General features: G+C 27.9%; 2 protein-coding genes and 1 non-coding gene across 3 annotated transcripts; 2 read left to right on the forward strand and 1 right to left on the reverse strand.

Moving 5' to 3' along the window:
* The first annotated feature begins 5,643 nt into the window (after positions 1-5,643).
* VNE69_10803 lies at positions 5,644-5,760 on the forward strand. Its single transcript, XR_010574016.1, has one exon. It is a non-coding gene; the product is annotated as a 5S ribosomal RNA (ribosomal RNA).
* Positions 5,761-10,278: 4,518 nt separating this feature from the next.
* On the reverse strand, positions 10,279-10,981 carry VNE69_10177 (protein BIM1; the record flags this gene model as incomplete). Its single annotated transcript, XM_065474900.1, has 2 exons — positions 10,279-10,643; positions 10,738-10,981. 2 exons carry the CDS (start codon positions 10,979-10,981, stop codon positions 10,279-10,281), a joined length of 609 nt encoding a protein of 202 aa, XP_065330972.1.
* Positions 10,982-14,246: 3,265 nt separating this feature from the next.
* Positions 14,247-14,916, forward strand: VNE69_10178 (uncharacterized protein; the record flags this gene model as incomplete). Its single annotated transcript, XM_065474901.1, has 2 exons — positions 14,247-14,804; positions 14,911-14,916. 2 exons carry the CDS (start codon positions 14,247-14,249, stop codon positions 14,914-14,916), a joined length of 564 nt encoding a protein of 187 aa, XP_065330973.1.
* Between the last annotated feature and the right edge of the window lie 4,162 nt (positions 14,917-19,078).

Below are 19,078 nucleotides of genomic sequence, written 5' to 3' on the forward strand. Positions count from 1 at the left end.
TGAAATTATTATAATTTTTGTATAAACTTTTAATATAATAAGTTTTTCGCTATTTAACTGTTTAGAATAATTTTGCTCAAATGAAAATTAAAAAAGAATTTTCTGATTTTTTACAAGCTAAAAAACTTTTTTTACAACGAGACTAAACATATTATAATCTAAAAACAGAATATCTAGAATCAATATTATTTGTTGTAACAGGACATGTCAATAAATTTCTTAGCAATTTTTTACATATGATTATAATATACAAATATCTCTTTAAAAATTTTATCATCCGGCCGATGTATAAAATCATGAAAAATTACATTTCCCATTTTAATAATAATAATTCATTAATAGACTTATTGCCAAGAGTTTCAAAAAAATAAATTTATTAATAAATATTAAGTTATATTAATTTGTATACGGTCTGTAAGTTGGTTGTGCTATTATAAAAGAAGATTAAAAAAAAAAGTGTGATAGAGAATAAATCAGAAAGATGCAAAATTTATGATAAAAACGTTTTTGATTATCATTTTAATTCAATTTTGAATTATTTGAGTCTTGAAACTAAAACATACAGATTGACTTTTTGTCGAATATCTATAAATCAGAAATGCTTTACTTGTAAAAGATTATGAGACAATCTACCACATTAAGATTCGCTTTAAATAAAGTATTTGTTGTATATTAGATTAAAATTTTAACGAACTATATAATGATTGCCTATAACATTTCAGATATAACAAAAAAATGACGAAAACCCATCGTCAAAACTTGTGACATTATACAAACTCAAACGGAATTATTTTAAAAATATTGTATTTAAACCAAATTTTCTAAATTTATAACTTATATGATTAAGCCATCAATAATAAATTTCAAAATTAGCAATAAATTCTTAAAAAATAACATTTAAGAAAAATTTGAAGGAATATTTTTAATATATAAAAACGACCAAAATAAATTTAAAAGTCTGAATTCGATAAAGAGCATTCTCTGAATTTTTAATTTAATGTTATGAAATTTAACGATTAGAAACTTGACCGATATGAAAAGACTCGAAAATTTTCATTATATTATTAGAACTAAAAAACAATTTAAACAAACGGCATCGGCTATATTCCCTTATAGCAAATTATACGTTATGTGAAAAAAATATAATAATTCTAGCTAAAAAACTTAACAATACATAAATCAGACAGAGAAACAAAATATATATATATTATCGACAATTTTTTTTGTGTAAAAAGAATTTATACATGTATATTCGTGTAAAATTGTTTTATAATTAATAATATTCAAAGAAAAATATAATTATAGTAATGACATATTATATAAATGCGTTTAAAATATAAAATATTAAATAATTAAAGATGCCGATAGAATATACTATTTTTCCTAGAACAGCATTCACAAGTAATAGTAAGCATCAACATTGATGACATTTTGCAAATATTTCGACGAACTGATTACATATAACTTATAAATATAAAGTTTCTGCAAAATTAATTTACAAACAATATTCTAAGTAAACAAGAACATTCTAAAAAGATGAAATCATCAAACTGTAAGGTCTAGCAAATTTATATTAAGACAGAATTCGAGCAATACTGAACGATGTTATTTGTAAATGACAAAAATATATCTTATGTCGAAGATTTAAAGATTTAGGATGAATAAAAGATTTAAAATTAAGTGGCAAAAATATTATTAGACGAAACTTACAAGTAAAGTGTTGTTGATTATTTTTATCTGGACATTAAAAATAATTATATTAAAATATTATTCTATAATTAAATGATGGTTCAAAATCGATATATGTAAGATTATCGAAACATGTATTGCATCGTAATAACAGAGGGCTTGTTTTAGACCAGAAATTATATATACAGCAAGATAAAATAGATGTTCGTAAGGATATTACACTAGCACTTTCATAATATAATGCATATTCAATTTTTTTTAGTGAATTATTTACAAATTTAAAGACGATTAAAAAATAATAAAACATGAAAAGGTAATAAAAAAAATAATAATAAAACCTTATTATATATGTTAGAATTTGACTATTATGCCTTAATAATTACAAATTAAATTGAACTAGACATCTTAAAAATAAAGAAAAAATTATGTTTACGGGAGTGTTTATTAGACATGCAATATTTAAAACTGTATTTTAAGGTCTTTTGTTTTTACTGTTTTTCATAAACAACAATCATGTAAGTTTGCAAAGATTATTCTATACGTATTAAAAAAATAAGGTATTATAAGTTTTATTTTGTTTTTTAAATGGTCATTTTATACACAATATCACATGTTATAATATAAAAATGATATGATCCAGATTGTGATATTTAATCGATCGCAAAATATGCTTTGATGTGAAGTAAAATATTTATAATAGACTGAGATCTGATATCTGATTCTCGCATATAAAAAATAATAAATATAAACCGATTTTTTAAAACACAATATTCTTAAAAATCATCATTTTCAACTTGTTCTTTTTACCTATAATAGTAGAATTGAACTTTATTTAAATGCAAGATTAATAAAGGATATAAGCTAGATCAAACTGTAACTGTATATTTTTAATTTACTAATAATGTTTTATTGGTTATTTTGTGAGCTCTTTAGATTCATATGTCTCAAAATTGCATGAATATTCTAACATACACCACCTCTCGTAAAGTAACGTTATCGATAGATACATTTTGTATGCACGAGTTAAATTTTGTAAAAAAAACATGTTGTTCTGCAAAGTTATATATACATGTAAAATGAAATCCTCTTAATTCGTAACCATTCAACCTAATAATTTTTTATTTGATATCTTATCTTTTAAAAGTTTCGACCAGCATGTTACGGAATTGTGTTTATAGAGTTTAAAGTACAACATGATTATTTAAATTAGTTTTCTGGGGGATTTGTAATTTAACTCTTCAGGTTAACCAAAAGATTTACAAAACATTGTAAGATTCCATAAAATATGATAACATTGCTAATGCATAATTTTCTAATCTTAAGACGTAAATCAAATGGCTTCAAGCTCTCATCTCTGATCGTATGAAGTTTTATGGATAATTTTAATGATTTTTTAGTTACATTTTATGATCGAGAGACCAAGATATATTTAAACAATGTGTATATAATGCGCGCCTTTGTCGAACTCTGTTTCTATTTTTGCAGGGGGATTTCGATCAAAAGCTTTATGCAACTTAAGGTCTTTGGTTTTTATTTTCATTTAACTTTCACCCCATATATCTCCCATTTCCTCAATATTATTTTGCACAGGTCGTTCTATCTTTGTAAACTTTATAGTAGACTAGTAAGTTTTAGAGCATAAAATTGGGAAAATCAATTTCTATGATTGACAAAAAAATATCCCAGAAAAGACGATAAAATATTGCCAATGGTGGTATATTTCAATAAAGATTTATCTACTATTTTCATTAATTTCTTACTAAAAATTTTTAGTAAGCTAAATTTAGGAATATTATATTTTAGTGCATCTTATAATTTGGTTCAACAAAATAATAAAAAAATATATAGATATTTTCGCAAAAAAAAACATTACTTTAGGAATTTTTATATTTGATTAAAATAAATGATTAAAACACATAGCAAAATTTAAAACTGGTTTGTCAATAAGCGATTTGCGAATATAGATATAGAGTTAAGAGTAGATAGTGGAATACAAACGAATAAATTGATTTAATACAACGAGCTATTTATTTTATTTATAGACAAAATAATAAGTTTTGTAAACTTTATTTTTTGAATCTCATGATTAAAAAATATATATACGATAGAGACTAAGAATAAACAATTTACTACTTGATTGATTATCACAGTGTAAGCTTGTGCAAATGTAAGTCTCGAATAAATCGTATGCAATTTTTGAGGCGTTATCATAACAAGTTCCCCTAATTTATATGCAATAGATCTTTTGTTAAAAGTACACACTTGCATATATACAGTCGAAATCTCTACTGTGACTTTGGAATCCGAAATTGATCACCGCCGAAAAATGGAAGCTATTTTGTGACTGAAAACAAAATAAGGAACGGAAGATAAAAGAACTTTCAGCTCTTAATAATTATGTTTGTTGTATATTCTGATAATAATCTAAAGAAATGAATTCATTCCACATTTAAATTATGTTATATTCGATAAAACTTATTAGTTTTTAACAAAAAGGAATTTTAAAGTGGAATATAGCTTTAGAAAATGTAATTTACATAAACTTCACTGCAAAGGGCTAAAATCACACATAGCATTACTTATTTGGTTATATCGAAATAATAATTTAATAATTAAATTATGGTTTATCTCGATTAGGAAAATAGTATTGAACATAAAATGTTTTATTTTGACGTTTTCGGTTAAAGAATTAAATATCCATAATTCTGATACTTTATAAAATACCGATCGTTTTTTTTTGATACTTAGCTGCAATTAGTTTAATATATTTTAATCAGGGTAAATATTTAGTACTAATCAAAAATAAATTTTTACTTGTGTATGGCAACCCAAGTAACAATAAATATGCAAAAAGAAATAAATCTAATAAAAAACGAGTCATAATTTCCCATCATAAAAAAAATGAAAATAAAAAAAAAATTACATGTGTAACTAGTTTTATTGTGTTACCGTTGATAAAAAGAATTTAAAAGGCTGCTTTTACATCAGTAATTCTATTCTGAATTTTTTTTTAATTTTGTGAGCTTTCTCTTTTGTATTTTTTACAAAACAATTGGTTTAGAACATACTTAATACCTTAGAAATTATGTTTTTTTAAAAGTGTTTATCCTTCTGTATAGTATTTCTTCAATAAATTGTTTTTATTTTGCTTGGCATAATAGAACGAGCCAAATTTGATTAGGTGAATTGCACTTTTTACAAAAATAATACCTAAATTTAAATTAGAAAGTTTTTGTAAGTAGAAAGAAATGATTTAGAAAATTTTATATTGACATAATTACAATGTAAATGATATACATCTCTTTTCAACCAATTAGTTTAAAACAAGCAAAGACAAAATTCCAAAGAAGTTTTGTTTACCATTAACAGGGCAAAAATTTTTCTGTAAAGTTTGCTTTCTAAAATTATAAGAGTCCCATTCGCTCTTCAAGGTGGTATATTAAGGTATAAAATTAAGTCTTGGGAACACTTAAATTCAAATTAAAAATGAAGGTTTTCATAGACTACACATATGTTAAACAATAATTTTTAAATCTTATATTATGAGGATTCAAAAATATTTATTTGGTCCAAATAGTTTAACTGAGAGTTTCATAGTGAAATGAGCAAATCCAACATTATACTATTAAGTTTATTTATTTCCTCATTTTTACTTTTTAGTGTTATGTATAAATCTTTGCTTCAACTAAGTGTATGTAAAATAATATTGATACAATTTAATTCTCTGATACAATATCCTGCCATATTTTTTTCTCCGTAGGTAAGAAATCCTTGCATATTCACAAAATTGCCTAAAAAATTTGTATTCAGGCATATGACCATTAATTTATGAATTGGATTCTTTCAATTGACAAGATACATAAAGAGAAAAATTACGTTAGCACTATGTTGCTTACAATATATTCTTGGATTAGAAAAACAAAGCATTACATATGTCTTCTGTTCTAATATCAATTACGGCCATATCTATTGTAAAGCACCGGAACTCGTCAGCTCTCCGAAGTTAAGCCAGTAAGAGCCTTGTGAGTACTGAGATGGGAGACTGCTCGGAAAAGCAGGGTGCTGTAATTTTATTGAAATTTAAGATTTATAATTATGATATTATTTTCATTGCTCTTATTCTGTGAAAAGAAAATTACATTATTTAATTTTTTCTTTGCTAATGTTTCTTATGATATATAGGGGTCCTAGAAAAAGTTGTTGGTATTTGCTATTTTTTAACTTTATTTAAAACCTATTCAGCACAATGCTATGGTAATTTTTTTTATTATTCTTCTACATATGCATCTAGTTTAAGTCAAAAATATTGTTGTTTCTATATTTAACTACGTCGTTCTCTATCAGTGTATTGTTATCATATATATAAAAGAATTTTATTTAATTTTTTACCCCTATTTTTTGTGGTTTTGAAATTTCTAAACGATACAATTTGAGCCTTTTACGTTAATATAATATCAAATTTAATTTTAACGTTTTAATTTGATAATTGTGAGTGCGTATATTATATATTTATGCATTTAATTCATATTATTATTTTTGTAAAACTCAGTTCTAAAATATCGTCAGAATCGTTTTTTAGAATTTATTTAACCCTTCTAGAAAAATTTTAAAAATAATTGCCAAATAAAGATTTTGAATATAAGTGTCAAAAATTGAGCTTAGAAGTATTCAAAATTATCTAATTATGATTTTTAAGTGTTTTACAACAACATTACTCCTTATATGTCACTAAAAAGTATTTTTAAAAATCATGTCTAAACTCTGTCAAATTTAATCGGCCAAAAATGGAAAATTTACAAAATTTACCGAGACGGGACATATTATAAAACAAACACATTTTTCCCGTTTTCAAAACGGGAAAGCATACGCTAGTCATATATATAAAAGAATTTTATTTAATTTTTTACCCCTCTTTTTTGTGGTTTTAAAATTTCTAAACTATGTATTTTGATCTTATTAAGTTATAAAAATAGTTTTTTTAGATTTAATGTTTCAATTTGATAATTGTAGATGCGTATACTATATGTTAATACTTTTTTGTTTTTTATAAATTTTTTGTAAAACTCAGTTCCAAAATATCGTCAGAATCGTTTTTTAGAATTTATTTAACCCTTCTACAGAAAATTGCAAAATATCTGACAAATAAAGATTTTGAATGTAAGTATCAAAAATTGAGCTTTAAGAATTCTCAAAATTATCGTAATGAGATTCATATGTGTTTTTAACTTACTTTTACGCTTTAGATGTTACTTAAAAGTGTATTTTAAAAAGTCAAAAATATACTTTTCAAATTCCTTCTTCGCGAAATGGAAATTCAAAAAAAAGATAAAGGAGGTACTTATTTTAAAGCAAAATTTAAATATCCCGTTTTCAAAACGGGAAAGCATACGCTAGTCTCATAAGAAAAGAAACATATATGTTTAATATACCTGTTGGGAATATATTTAACCCCAAATTGACAATTATCTATAACAAAGTAAAGAATAAAAAATTATCTAACCCAAATAAAAATCAAAAGAAGAGATTGTAAACACGTCAACTCATGAGACGTGAGAAAAATGATTTAAGTCAAAATAAAGATGGTTGGTTTTCGACAAAGAGAAGGTGTTAACTTGTATCAGCCGAATCACGGTTAGGTGACGACGTAGAGGAGCTGTGCATGGCAAGAAAGAAAATACTCGACTTCAATAATATATGGCATAGGATATGTCCGATTTGGAGGAAGTGGTATATTCCACTATTCACATTTAAGGATATGATAGCAAGATAGCCGAACCCCCAGTGTTCAAAAATACAGAGAAATTTAAAAAGATAAAAAAATCAAAGGGTACTGTATTGCAGTTGAAGAATAAGAGAACGGATACAAGTTGGTTTTATTATTTGAAGACATGGGTAAATAAAAATCCCATGCCATATTCTTTATTTATTCTAAAAGCGAGAGAAAATACCGTAAAGATTAATACAAGGAGGTTTAGAGGAAAGCGGAAGAGTAAAACGCAGCCCATTGTCACTTAACATAAAAATTAACTTTTATTTTAAAAGCCAAGTAGCATTCGTAGGAAGTAGTAAAGATAATTTTATCACTCAGTTCTAAATTTAGTGCGGGATTTTTGAATATATATTTAATAAATTTAACCCTTATAACTTACTATTATCTTTAACAAATGCAATGAATAGAATTGTTAGTAGAAAAAATAATTAACTCTCAATTAGACAACCAATACTGTATAAAAAATACAACTCTATTGTATAAAATACAAATTATAGTAACTTTAAAAATTTTAATTTTGATCATTTTACATTAAACAGATTATATATATGTATTGAGAATAAACATAATCCTAAATGCATTAATATCAGTGAAATGCCATAATTGCATACTATTGATTTTTAAATTCACAATAATACCAATTAAAAATAAATAAAAGATTTATTGAGTTAATTTGTCATTAAGATTAAATATTCACAGCACAGCTCTCCAAGTATCGCTCATGGGATTCAGCTCTTCACAGACTTTGGTTTCTGTGGAATTCTTTATGTTTTTCAACTATGAATTTTCAGCTTCATTCATCTTTGGCGACACCGCTTCTTTAACAGTCACCATATTCGCTAGTGCGCTTACAGCTCTAGCCACTTCTTCTTCTCCTGCATCCTCCTGATCGTATCCTCGTGGTCGTTCCAAAGAGATGGACTCTAAAGTCTTCATTGTCAAAAAGACTGGATTTTTGCTTCAGATAGTGTTGGGTTTTCAGCTTCCTGATGTACTTTCTGTGATAGTTGGTAATCACTCCATCCCATGTCATTACATAAGAAACTATTCTTGTCCGGGATTTATGTATTAGTCCCAGTTCATTTGCAAGAAGGTCATATTTTCTTAGTTTTTCATTCTCAACTATAGTAAGTCGACCTGTTTGGTTATACCTACTTCAACTATTAAAGTTTCTTCTTCTTCTTGTTAAACACAAGAATATCAGGCTTATTATGGGTCACCTTTATATTAGTGAATATTCTCGTATCTACTCTTATTTCCGCACGATCATTTTCCATGATCTCTTGTACCGAGTGTCCACGTATTTTTTTTTCTTCTTAACCCCATATTTAATACATAGTGAGAGATGAATGCATCTAACTACCTAGTTGTGTCTTTTCATATAATCAAAACCAAGCATTCGATCACACTTAGTAGCTAAATGACCCACGGTCTTCCCATGAGATCCACAATGGGGACATTGTCCCTCTTGTCCACAGAAAAAATATCTATCCTGTAGGAAGCAGTAAATTGCTTTGGGTCTAGTCGGATTGTTTCCTCTAACCAGCCAGGTAAAAGAGTCCCTAATGCACACTAAATCATCGTCGTCCCTACCTTTAAACAATTTTTCGTGGTTTGTAATTATGTCAATTTTGTTGTAAAGCGCTTCTTTTTAGTCTTCTATTAGCATCTTTTGGGTTATCTCTCCTAAAAAGCCAGCTAAACCTTAGATGCTCGTTAATAATAAACAAGTGGGATTTGCTCTCTACCTATACTTTAAGTATCGCTGCCCGTCTTAGTGAGCTCTTTCTAGACCCATCTAATGTTTTATAAATATTCAAAAGCATACTTTCGCTACTATCTTCGATACTTTTTAGACTCTATTAATTTCGAATCTAGGTAAGTATAGTCTTTCTTTTGAGGCCGGCTGTAGATGGAACTGGTACTTGATAAGTACCTGTCGGATATCAAAATCGAGACTTTTGAAATCTATTAATTCTAATTTTAATAATCCTACATGATAGTTTATTCTTGATTGGGTGCTCGTTTATAGCTCGAATCATATTCTTACCATTTAATTGAGTCTTGCGCATGTTTTTAACCCTCTATAGGATCTCATTTCTTTTTTTTTCAAAAGTCTCTCTTTTGACAGCACTAGAGGCATCCTCTGTTATTCCAAGGTATTGTATCCTTGATGCCCTTCTAGTACTACTGCATCTTCACTACAATCACTACAGTTAGTTGCAGACTTACTTCTGTTCATTTCTAAACCTACAGATGAGAAAACCTTTTTAGTTTCCTCATTCATCAGTTTTAAAACGACGTCGTTCTCTTCGAGGAGCTTAAAATCATCAATAAATAGAAGATGGTTTGTTACATAAACACTTTCGTGAGTCTGTATTCCTACTTTTGGGTAAGTTGAATTCAGTTTCCTTCTCAACGGGTCCATACATAGTACAAACAAAAGCGGCGACAAGGAATCACCTTGTAGTATGCCCTTTTCAATCTTCTTATTCAGTATCGTTTCTGATCCTGATTTTATCTCAATGTGCCACCTTTTAACAGTGACTTCTAAGAATTTACTTATCCATTGAGGGAGATTTATTAAGTTATCTAAATGTATTATCTTAAAATAATACACAAGATACTTACAAATAAATGTTATAATAGCGGATAATATATTAAGACGTTAATGAAGCACCAGATAAAAATAAGTCGAAAAAAGATGAACTATAATGAAATACATAATGTTTATTAGAAATAAATGCTAAAAGGCATTAAAAAAATTTATCGAAAATAAAATGCGCGGTTTTTATTGGAAGTCAAAATCCTATTAAACATTATTCTTTCCTGTATAATAAACTTAAAATTTCTTCTTTTACATTATTTTCAATATTCGAATTATCAATTAAAAATTTTTCAATATCAACCAAAATAGAAAAATAAAAATCCCTGTTTTTTTCTAAATCACTCATTAATTTTTGTATTTCTTCATTTTTAATTTGACTCTTTTGACTTTTTAAAGTTGCCAACTCCAACTCTTGATTTCTAATAACATTTATAAGTCTCATATTTTCTTCTAAAACTAAATTATATTTATCTTCTAATTTCACATTATGATCTTCATTATGTTTTTTTATATTTTCTAAAATTTCTTGTCTATTTTTTTCCCGAACACTTTCTTCATTATTTAATATTGTAGACTCTTCGTTATTTTTCTTGATTTGTTTATAATTCTTTATAAAATATTTATATAACCATTGTGCAAATTCAATATTGTCTTGTAATTTACATTGGACTAGTTTTTTCAATGAGAAATCTGACGTCTATCTTGTTTTCTGCAAAAAAGCTTTGTGCAACTTTGAGATTTTTGAGATATTCGTAGTTTGATGAGGGATTTTTAACATAATTTAAAGGCACATTAAGATGAATAAGATTTAATAATTTGCATATTGCTGTGCCTTGACCTATTTCTTCTATTTTATTTATATTTATTCCTAAATCTCTAAGCCATTCAACAAGTTCACGCCTACTTGTTTTCATTGGGGCAAAATAATAAAAGAAAACATTGTCTATGTGACAGTATTAGATTTGCGCTTTTTTTGTAGAAGAAATCCTCTTTTTTTAAATTAAAAGACCATTGATAATTTTATTACCAAAAATTTTTATGACTAAGTTTGTGTAGGATAACAAGCTGATATAAGAATAGCAATAAATAATATTCATAAACACATGAATAATTTAATGATTAGTGAAATGTCTTAATAGGTTGTTTCATTAAAAGTTTTAGGCTTTGAATACATACTATGTCAAGCTCATTCGTGTCAACATTAGAAAATCTCCAATATTATTTTTTTATATTTTTAATTTAAACTCTAATACATAATAGATAAAAGGCATAATTATTACAAAGCTGTTTGATTTAAGAAGTAAACACTATTTTACTTGTAATATTAAGTAGAGAAACAATAAGCGTGTTTCATTTGAATATAAATATACATTTTCAGAGCACGAGAATAAAAGTGTAAAGATGTAAATGTAATTCTTATACATTCATATGATAAAATAGTACAGGACAAATTTTAGGTTAAAATTTATGCCTATATCATATATTGCAAGACTTATATTTTATGGACAGTTATAATTCAATAGAATATTGACAAAGATGCGCCGCTCTTAAAAATTAAATAACACTATTATTCGTTTATTAGTTTATGGTCGAATTGGAAATAATAAAATTGTGTTGTTGCCATTTAAATTGACATATTATTTCTAAAATTTAGTGTAAAAATGAAATGGAATTGTTTTAAGTATGTCGATAATGTTATTACTTTTTTTAATTAAACATTTCCTTATTAAAATATCGCAAAATAGTATTATTTCACACGAATTTTTTCAAGATGAACAAATTAAATATAAACTTTGAAATTTTTAATTGTATTATAAAGAAACAACAAAGACGTATTGTTTATACAACAAATAATTCATTTTTTAGTCTATTATTCCGAAAAAGCTGTAAGTTTTTCTAGAATTGGTTAAACTATGTAACCGTTTAGCACGATTACATGTAAAGCTTAAATATTTGTATATTATATTTAATGTATCAAAACTAAATAAGAACGAAAATTTTTTTTATACATAATGTTTCTTTTACGCCTGAAAGTACACAGAGACAAATCAATCTGCGATTTCTATAAATTTCTGCTTCGAAACCATCTTTGTACAGTTAATAGCATTAATAAAAAGTTTTTTTTGCCAACTTTATTTTCTCAATTGTATAAATTCTCATGTGCTTAAGATAAGCATGTCTTATTTGCAGATTGTGGTATTTTGTCAGTTTGGATAACGAATCTTACGAAAGAATAATCTATATCTCGGTTTTGTATTAGTCATTCATCATCGCTAAAATATCTTTTCCTATTAATTAAATTTTTTGTGGATTGTCTTGGTAAAATAATTTAACCTTAATTATTGCTATCATTACATTTTTCAAATAAACAAATCTCCAGGCCTATTCAATGTATATATACAACTTATTAATTCTGTTTGTCTTATGTATTATTTTATTGTCAAAAAATTAAATTTCACATTTTGAATACATTTTTTTTAGAATACGCGACTAAAGATTAAGGCTGTAGTTGAATGTTGAAATCTAAAAGATTCTTTGTTCTTCTAACTTATGATATTTTGTTACATAATGTGACAATCCAATGCAATATTTTTGATTTAAGTATAACTTTAATATTTTATACTCATTTTAAACATATAAATAATGTTTTGAAAGCAAAACAAATTTGCCAATGTGCTTTTGTATTGGAATCAATTCGTCATTTAAAACTTTTTATTTTTAATTACATAAAAATGTATATTTTGACAAATCAAATGGTCTTTAAAAATTTTATGTGTGGTATATAAAGCCAACAACCCGTATGCGAAATGCCTGATATATTTAATAACGCTAAGAAATTGACAAACTTAGTATAGTTATCACAGTATGTCAATAACAAATCTATTTATCTATTCCATAAAGGTTCGAGATCTAGTAAATGCTCTAAACTAATGTTAAACCCGATATTGACTTAGGAAATTTTAAAAAAGTGTGAATTTGATTATATCATAAATAAATTAATGATTGAATTTTAATATATAAAGATATATTGTAGCATTTCATAATATTCAGTTCTACACTTCTAATAGTCGTATCATAAAATATTGAGCTATTTTATCATCATTTTTAAAACCAGTGAATAGAAAAACATTAAAGTGTTCGAAAACAATATTATAAATCTCAACAACATCTAGAACGCCCGCAATATACTATTTTACAATTCAAATATTACTAAATTGTGGGTACATAAGGAACGTATATTTAGTATATTCATTAAATCATAACACCTTAATTATGGTAATTAAGAAATACATAAACAAAATAGAACTTTCGCTCTAGTTCTAAACCAGATTCTACATATATAAATAGTTTACAAGAAGAAACGCTTTTTTAGAAAATTTTCATACATTCATTATGGTGCAATTTAAATAAATTATTACATCCACATTAACGAATATATAGCACCATTAAAATTAAACATGCCGATTACTTGTTAAATCGGAAAATTTCATATGCAACTTGTCATAGTTAAACGTAGCCATTAATCTAGACAATGGAATCATCATGTCACGAAAATTAATGAAGAAACAATCATTGCAATAACTAAGATTTTTTTATTTGGAATTAAGCGATTTTGACGAATTTTCAAATGTAACTAACGAAAAAAGATCTATAAAATTATTTTTTAAATTTATATTAGCGTGATAATTTTGGTTAATAGACCCTTGTTAAAATAAATGTTTTTAGTTGTTTTTTATAGATTTAGTGACGTTTATGAAAAGCCAAATGTTACTTCCATAATTTCGTATTTCTTCCAAAATGCTGCTGATTGCTAATACTTAAGAATTCATTCCTTAAAAAGGACTGCTCATAACTTTTTTACGTTTTAAGTGATGTCAAATTACTCAATGTCCAAATTTCGACGTTTGGTATGTTAATGATAAAAAATGAGAACTGTCTTGTGAAATAAAAGTTTGCAAAGATTCTGAAAAAAATTCAATTTGATGGATAATTAAAATTGATTATTTGACGCATAACAATAATAATAATTAGATGCTTCCAATAACATGATGTTTACAAGATAAAAAATATAATATGTTTAATCAATGGCCTCCGAGAACTTTTGAAGAACATGAAAAACAAAACATTATATTGATTAAATCAATTTTGCATATATGACATTTTTTATTTTTGCCCCAAATGAAGATAATAATAAACTTTGCTATGATCGTTAGATTATGTTCAGTCAAAACAAAGCCAAACGAATTGATATCCATAATAAAAAACAAAGTAGACAATAAAGATTACATTGTTTATGATACTAGTAAACCACACGAAATAATTTATATGGAATATGAAAATAATTTTATTGTATTAAATGTTTACGATAAAGATTCAAAAACGTGGGTAAGATACAATGAATTTCCGTGTCAATATCATCCATTGTATAAGGTGTCATATATAGAATTCTATTTAGCACTTGTTAATTCGATTATTGAGTCTGTTTTTTCATTTAAATGTTCATCAGAAATCGCTACAGTTTTAGTTTACAAAGAACAAGATATGATGCTGAATAAAGATTTTGTAAGTATTATTGAAAGGATTAAATCGGAAAATTTATCTAGACAGATGAGGAATACAGAAAATAACATATTTGTATATGATCTTATTATTGAGAAATATTGTCTTTTACATAGACTTATTGCTAAAATTAATTACATTGAGGGATATGATATAAATAAGAACAATGATGATTTTGTATACTATAGAAAAAATAATAGTATATGTGGACGGCGGATAGTCCGGACCAATCAGATTGTCTTCTTGACATCTGAAACATGATAATTCTGAAACAACGTTTCAGAATTAAATATAAATACATCCTCGAATTTATGAGGATGGGCAATAATAAAAAGAATACTCTAAAACCTCATATTTCGGCTAACGTCAACACTGGCGACAACGCAAACCAATCTGTTGAGAAGGACAGATTAAGTACTTTACTAGAAGCAGTGGGCTTCAGGAAGGATGGCATAAGACCATTCAGTGGTAAAGGAGGCATGGAAGTTGAGCTATGGCTGGAACAATTCTCGTATTTAGAAGGGGAATGGAAAGGCGAAAAACTTCTATCCTATATGAAACCCTATGTCGTGGGAAGAGCGAAAAAATGGATGATAGCGATGGAAGACATCGAATATACTGACTTCATCAGTTTTAAACAAGCTCTTATAACTAAATTTGGTGTAAATAAACAAACGACAAGAAATGAAATCAAAGAGTTATACAGAATATTAATATCTGGTCCTAACGAAAGTGGCCTGGAAGATTTCATAATGGAGGTTATAACCCAGAATAGGAAAGCCAAATTAGAGTTTAATACAGTCAAAATGGAACTGATCGAGTTTTTCCCAACTGTTCTTCACGACAAAGTAAAAGAGTCGATGGACTGGAAGAGCATCATCAAAATCTTAAATGATAACGAAGATTTTATTAAAAGATTAGGTAAATATAATAAAATTACACCAGAAATAAAGTCTAAAAACTCATCTTTAATAACAAAACAGAGAAAAGATACTAAAGCAGAAATTTCATGTTTTAACTGCGGAGGGCAACATTATGCGAGTAGATGTCCGAGCAAAAACCAAAATCTGAAGAAAGAAAAAGCGGCTTATTCAAGTTCTAGAAGGGCTCAAATTATTTCTAAAGACACTAAAAAACTCAACGAAGTCAATGAAAATAAAACTGATTTAGTTTATTTAAAAGTCAAAATTTATAATAAAACTGTTAATGCCTTACTAGATACAGGAGCATCGCATTCGTTTATAGATAAAAGTCTCATACAAGAATGTAAGTTAGAAAACATGAGAAGAGAACGCATAACAACTGCCACTGGTATAGTTTCTAGTTATGGTAGCATTAATGGAGTCCTAGAGATTGAAGGAAAGAGGTACAAAATCCCCCTCCAGGTGATGTGTCCATTAAGCGAAGATGTAATATTAGGAAGAGATTTCTTGGAAATAAACAAAGGAGCGATTGATTTCCATAACAAAAGAATTACTCTTGGGAAAAATATATTAAAAACCGGAAATATAAAAAAAAATATGGATTGTCTGGAGTTAAGACATATATCTAAAGAGACATCACGACAGCCAAGTGTTCACAGCACATGTAACACAACGTTGGAATTAGTCAAAGACTACTTTGAAAGGCTGAAAGGACGTGAAGAAGGTCTCAGCAATACGTTGGGAATAGCCCATAAAATTGATTTACGCCCCAACGTGACAATAGCTAATATGAGAAGTTATACTATGGACGGTAAAAAGAAGGAGTTCATAATTAACGAATGCCTAGAGTTGGCTAAAAATGGAATCATAACAGAAAGCGTGAGTAGGTGGAATGCACCTATAGTAGTGGTTAAAAAACGCACGGGAGGACACAGGATGTGTATAGATTATCGAGAATTAAATAATCGAACGGTAAAAGAAGTTTGCCAGCCTCCAACTATTGAGGAGTGCCTTAATTCATTGAGTGGAGCCAGATATTTCACACAATTAGATCTAGAAAAGGGGTATCATCAAGTGCCCATGGATCCAGAGTCACAAGAGTTGACAGCCTTTATGTCACCAGTAGGTAAGTTTCAATATAGAATGATGCCTTTCGGCTTAACTAATGCCCCGGCAACATTCCAGAGACTAATGTATGGAGTTTTCAGAAATTTAATAAATTCCAAAGTCGTAGTTTATATGGACGACATTACCATATATAGTAAAACGCATGAAGAACACCACAGAGATGTAAGAGAGGTCCTTCAAGTCTTGTTAGCAAACGGACTTAAAATAAGTACTGAGAAAAGCGTTTTCTGCACGAAGAGGGTGGATTTATTAGGTCATTCAGTAATGGATGGAAAGGTATTCCCAGATGAAAAGAGACTAGGTCCTTTTAAAGATAAGCTAAAGATAGAAACTATTAAACAGTTACACTCATTTGTTGGCGGAATAGGCTACTTCAGAAACTATTTTAAGAATTTTTCTAGTAAAACATTTATATTAAACGAAATAATCAATAGGAAAAGAGAATTTTCAAAAATTGAAGTTGAGAAAACTGTAAATGACTTACGACTAGAATTAATAAATTCGGCGTTTTTAGAACTCTCAAATATGGAAGAGATGTTCATAATAGAAGCAGATGCATCAGATTATTGTATAGGCGGTGTTCTCAAACAGAAAAAGAATCAGAAGGATGTGGTCATCAGATTCTGTAGCAGAAATCTAATGCCTGCTGAGAGGAACTATCCTACACTTGAAAAGGAAACTCTTGCAATAATTTATGCGGTGAAGACTTTTAAAAACTATTTACATAAAAAATTTGTCATAAGAACAGATCACAAATCTCTTGTATGGCTTTATAAAGTCAAGAATCCACAAGGAAGGATTGCTAGATGGTTGATGTTCCTGGCAGACATGGAATTTGTGATTGAATATAAGAAAGGGAAAGATAATGTAGTAGCAGACTGCCTTTCAAGAGTCCAATTAAAATCAATAACCAAGGAAGATGGCGATGGGGCGTCTACGAAATTAATCTTAGAAGCTCATTCCTTAACTGGACATAGTTGTGCCAATAACACGTACAATTTTTTGAAGATACATCATGCGGGATCAGGAATATCTCGAGATAGAGTGAAAGATATATTGAGAACATGTGGAACATGTTTAAAATTTAAAAGGAATAGACCGTTCAAACAATATCCAACAAATGTAGAAGGAACATTCATGGAAATTGGGATCGACTGCATCGGTCCACTGCCAAAGTCGAAATCAGGACACAAATTCATTGTTCTCGCAACCGACTACTTTACTAAATGGGTTGAGGGTAAAGTTCTAAAAAAGAAATCGGCAGAAGAGATAGCAAGATTTCTAGTGGAAGACGTATTCTCAAGACATGGGACGGTCAAAACGATCAGGAGTGATCAGGGATTAGAGTTCACAAATAAACTAGTGAACTCAGTGCATCGTTATGGGGAAGTAGATTTAAACATTCATCTCCATACCACCCACAAGCTAATGGTCTTGCAGAGAGAACAAACAAGACCATGATAGAAAAAATATCAAAAGCCATGGTAGATCATGAACAGAACTGGGATAGAGTATTCCCGTATGTGTTAATGCAATATAGGATTGGTATAGTGGAACGCTTTAATGCGTCACCCTTTATGTTACTATACGGCAGAGAGCCTTTAGTTCCAAGCAATTTAATTGAGATACCATCAGACTTTGATTTATATTTTGTTGATCCAATTGAATATGTAAGACAGAAAAGAGAGAAAATAAATATTATTAAAGAAAGAATAATGGAAGTAGAAGATAAGAAAAAGGCTAAGTCTAACGAACGAAACTTATATAAAGCAGACCCCAATGACTTAGACATAGGAGATACAGTTCTTTTAAAGAAACACGCACTATTGAAGAGAAAATTCGAATCACCATACGAAGATGAAGAGTTCGAAATTATCACTAAGAAAGGCAAAGGTGCTTATCAAATAAGAAGTTGTAATGGAGGGAAAACATTTGATATTAATCGAAAAGATTTAGTTGCTGTAACCGAAACTGAAAAGACGATATCTTATTTGATGAAGGGGAGAGTGTGGACGGCGGATAGTCCGGACCAATCAGATTGTCTTCTTGACATCTGAAACATGATAATTCTGAAACAACGTTTCAGAATTAAATATAAATACATCCTCGAATTTATGAGGATGGGCAATAATAAAAAGAATACTCTAAAACCTCATATTTCGGCTAACGTCAACAATTTAGAAAAAACATGTTGGCCATGTAAAAGAAGGTGTGTAGTAATTTGGTAGTCCGTAATGAATTTTGCTTTTTTTTAATGATAAAGATAATTAAAACAACGGATTATATTACAATAAATACTAAATGAAGGATAAATCATCAGATCAAGCCTTGTAGAATTCTAATATTTTTTTATCGATGCTAGGTTCCTATTAATCTTGTCAATTATATTTAATGAAACTA

Source organism: Vairimorpha necatrix, chromosome 10, assembly GCF_036630325.1.
Source record: "Vairimorpha necatrix chromosome 10, complete sequence".
NCBI classification, from domain to species: Eukaryota; Fungi; Microsporidia; family Nosematidae; genus Vairimorpha; species Vairimorpha necatrix.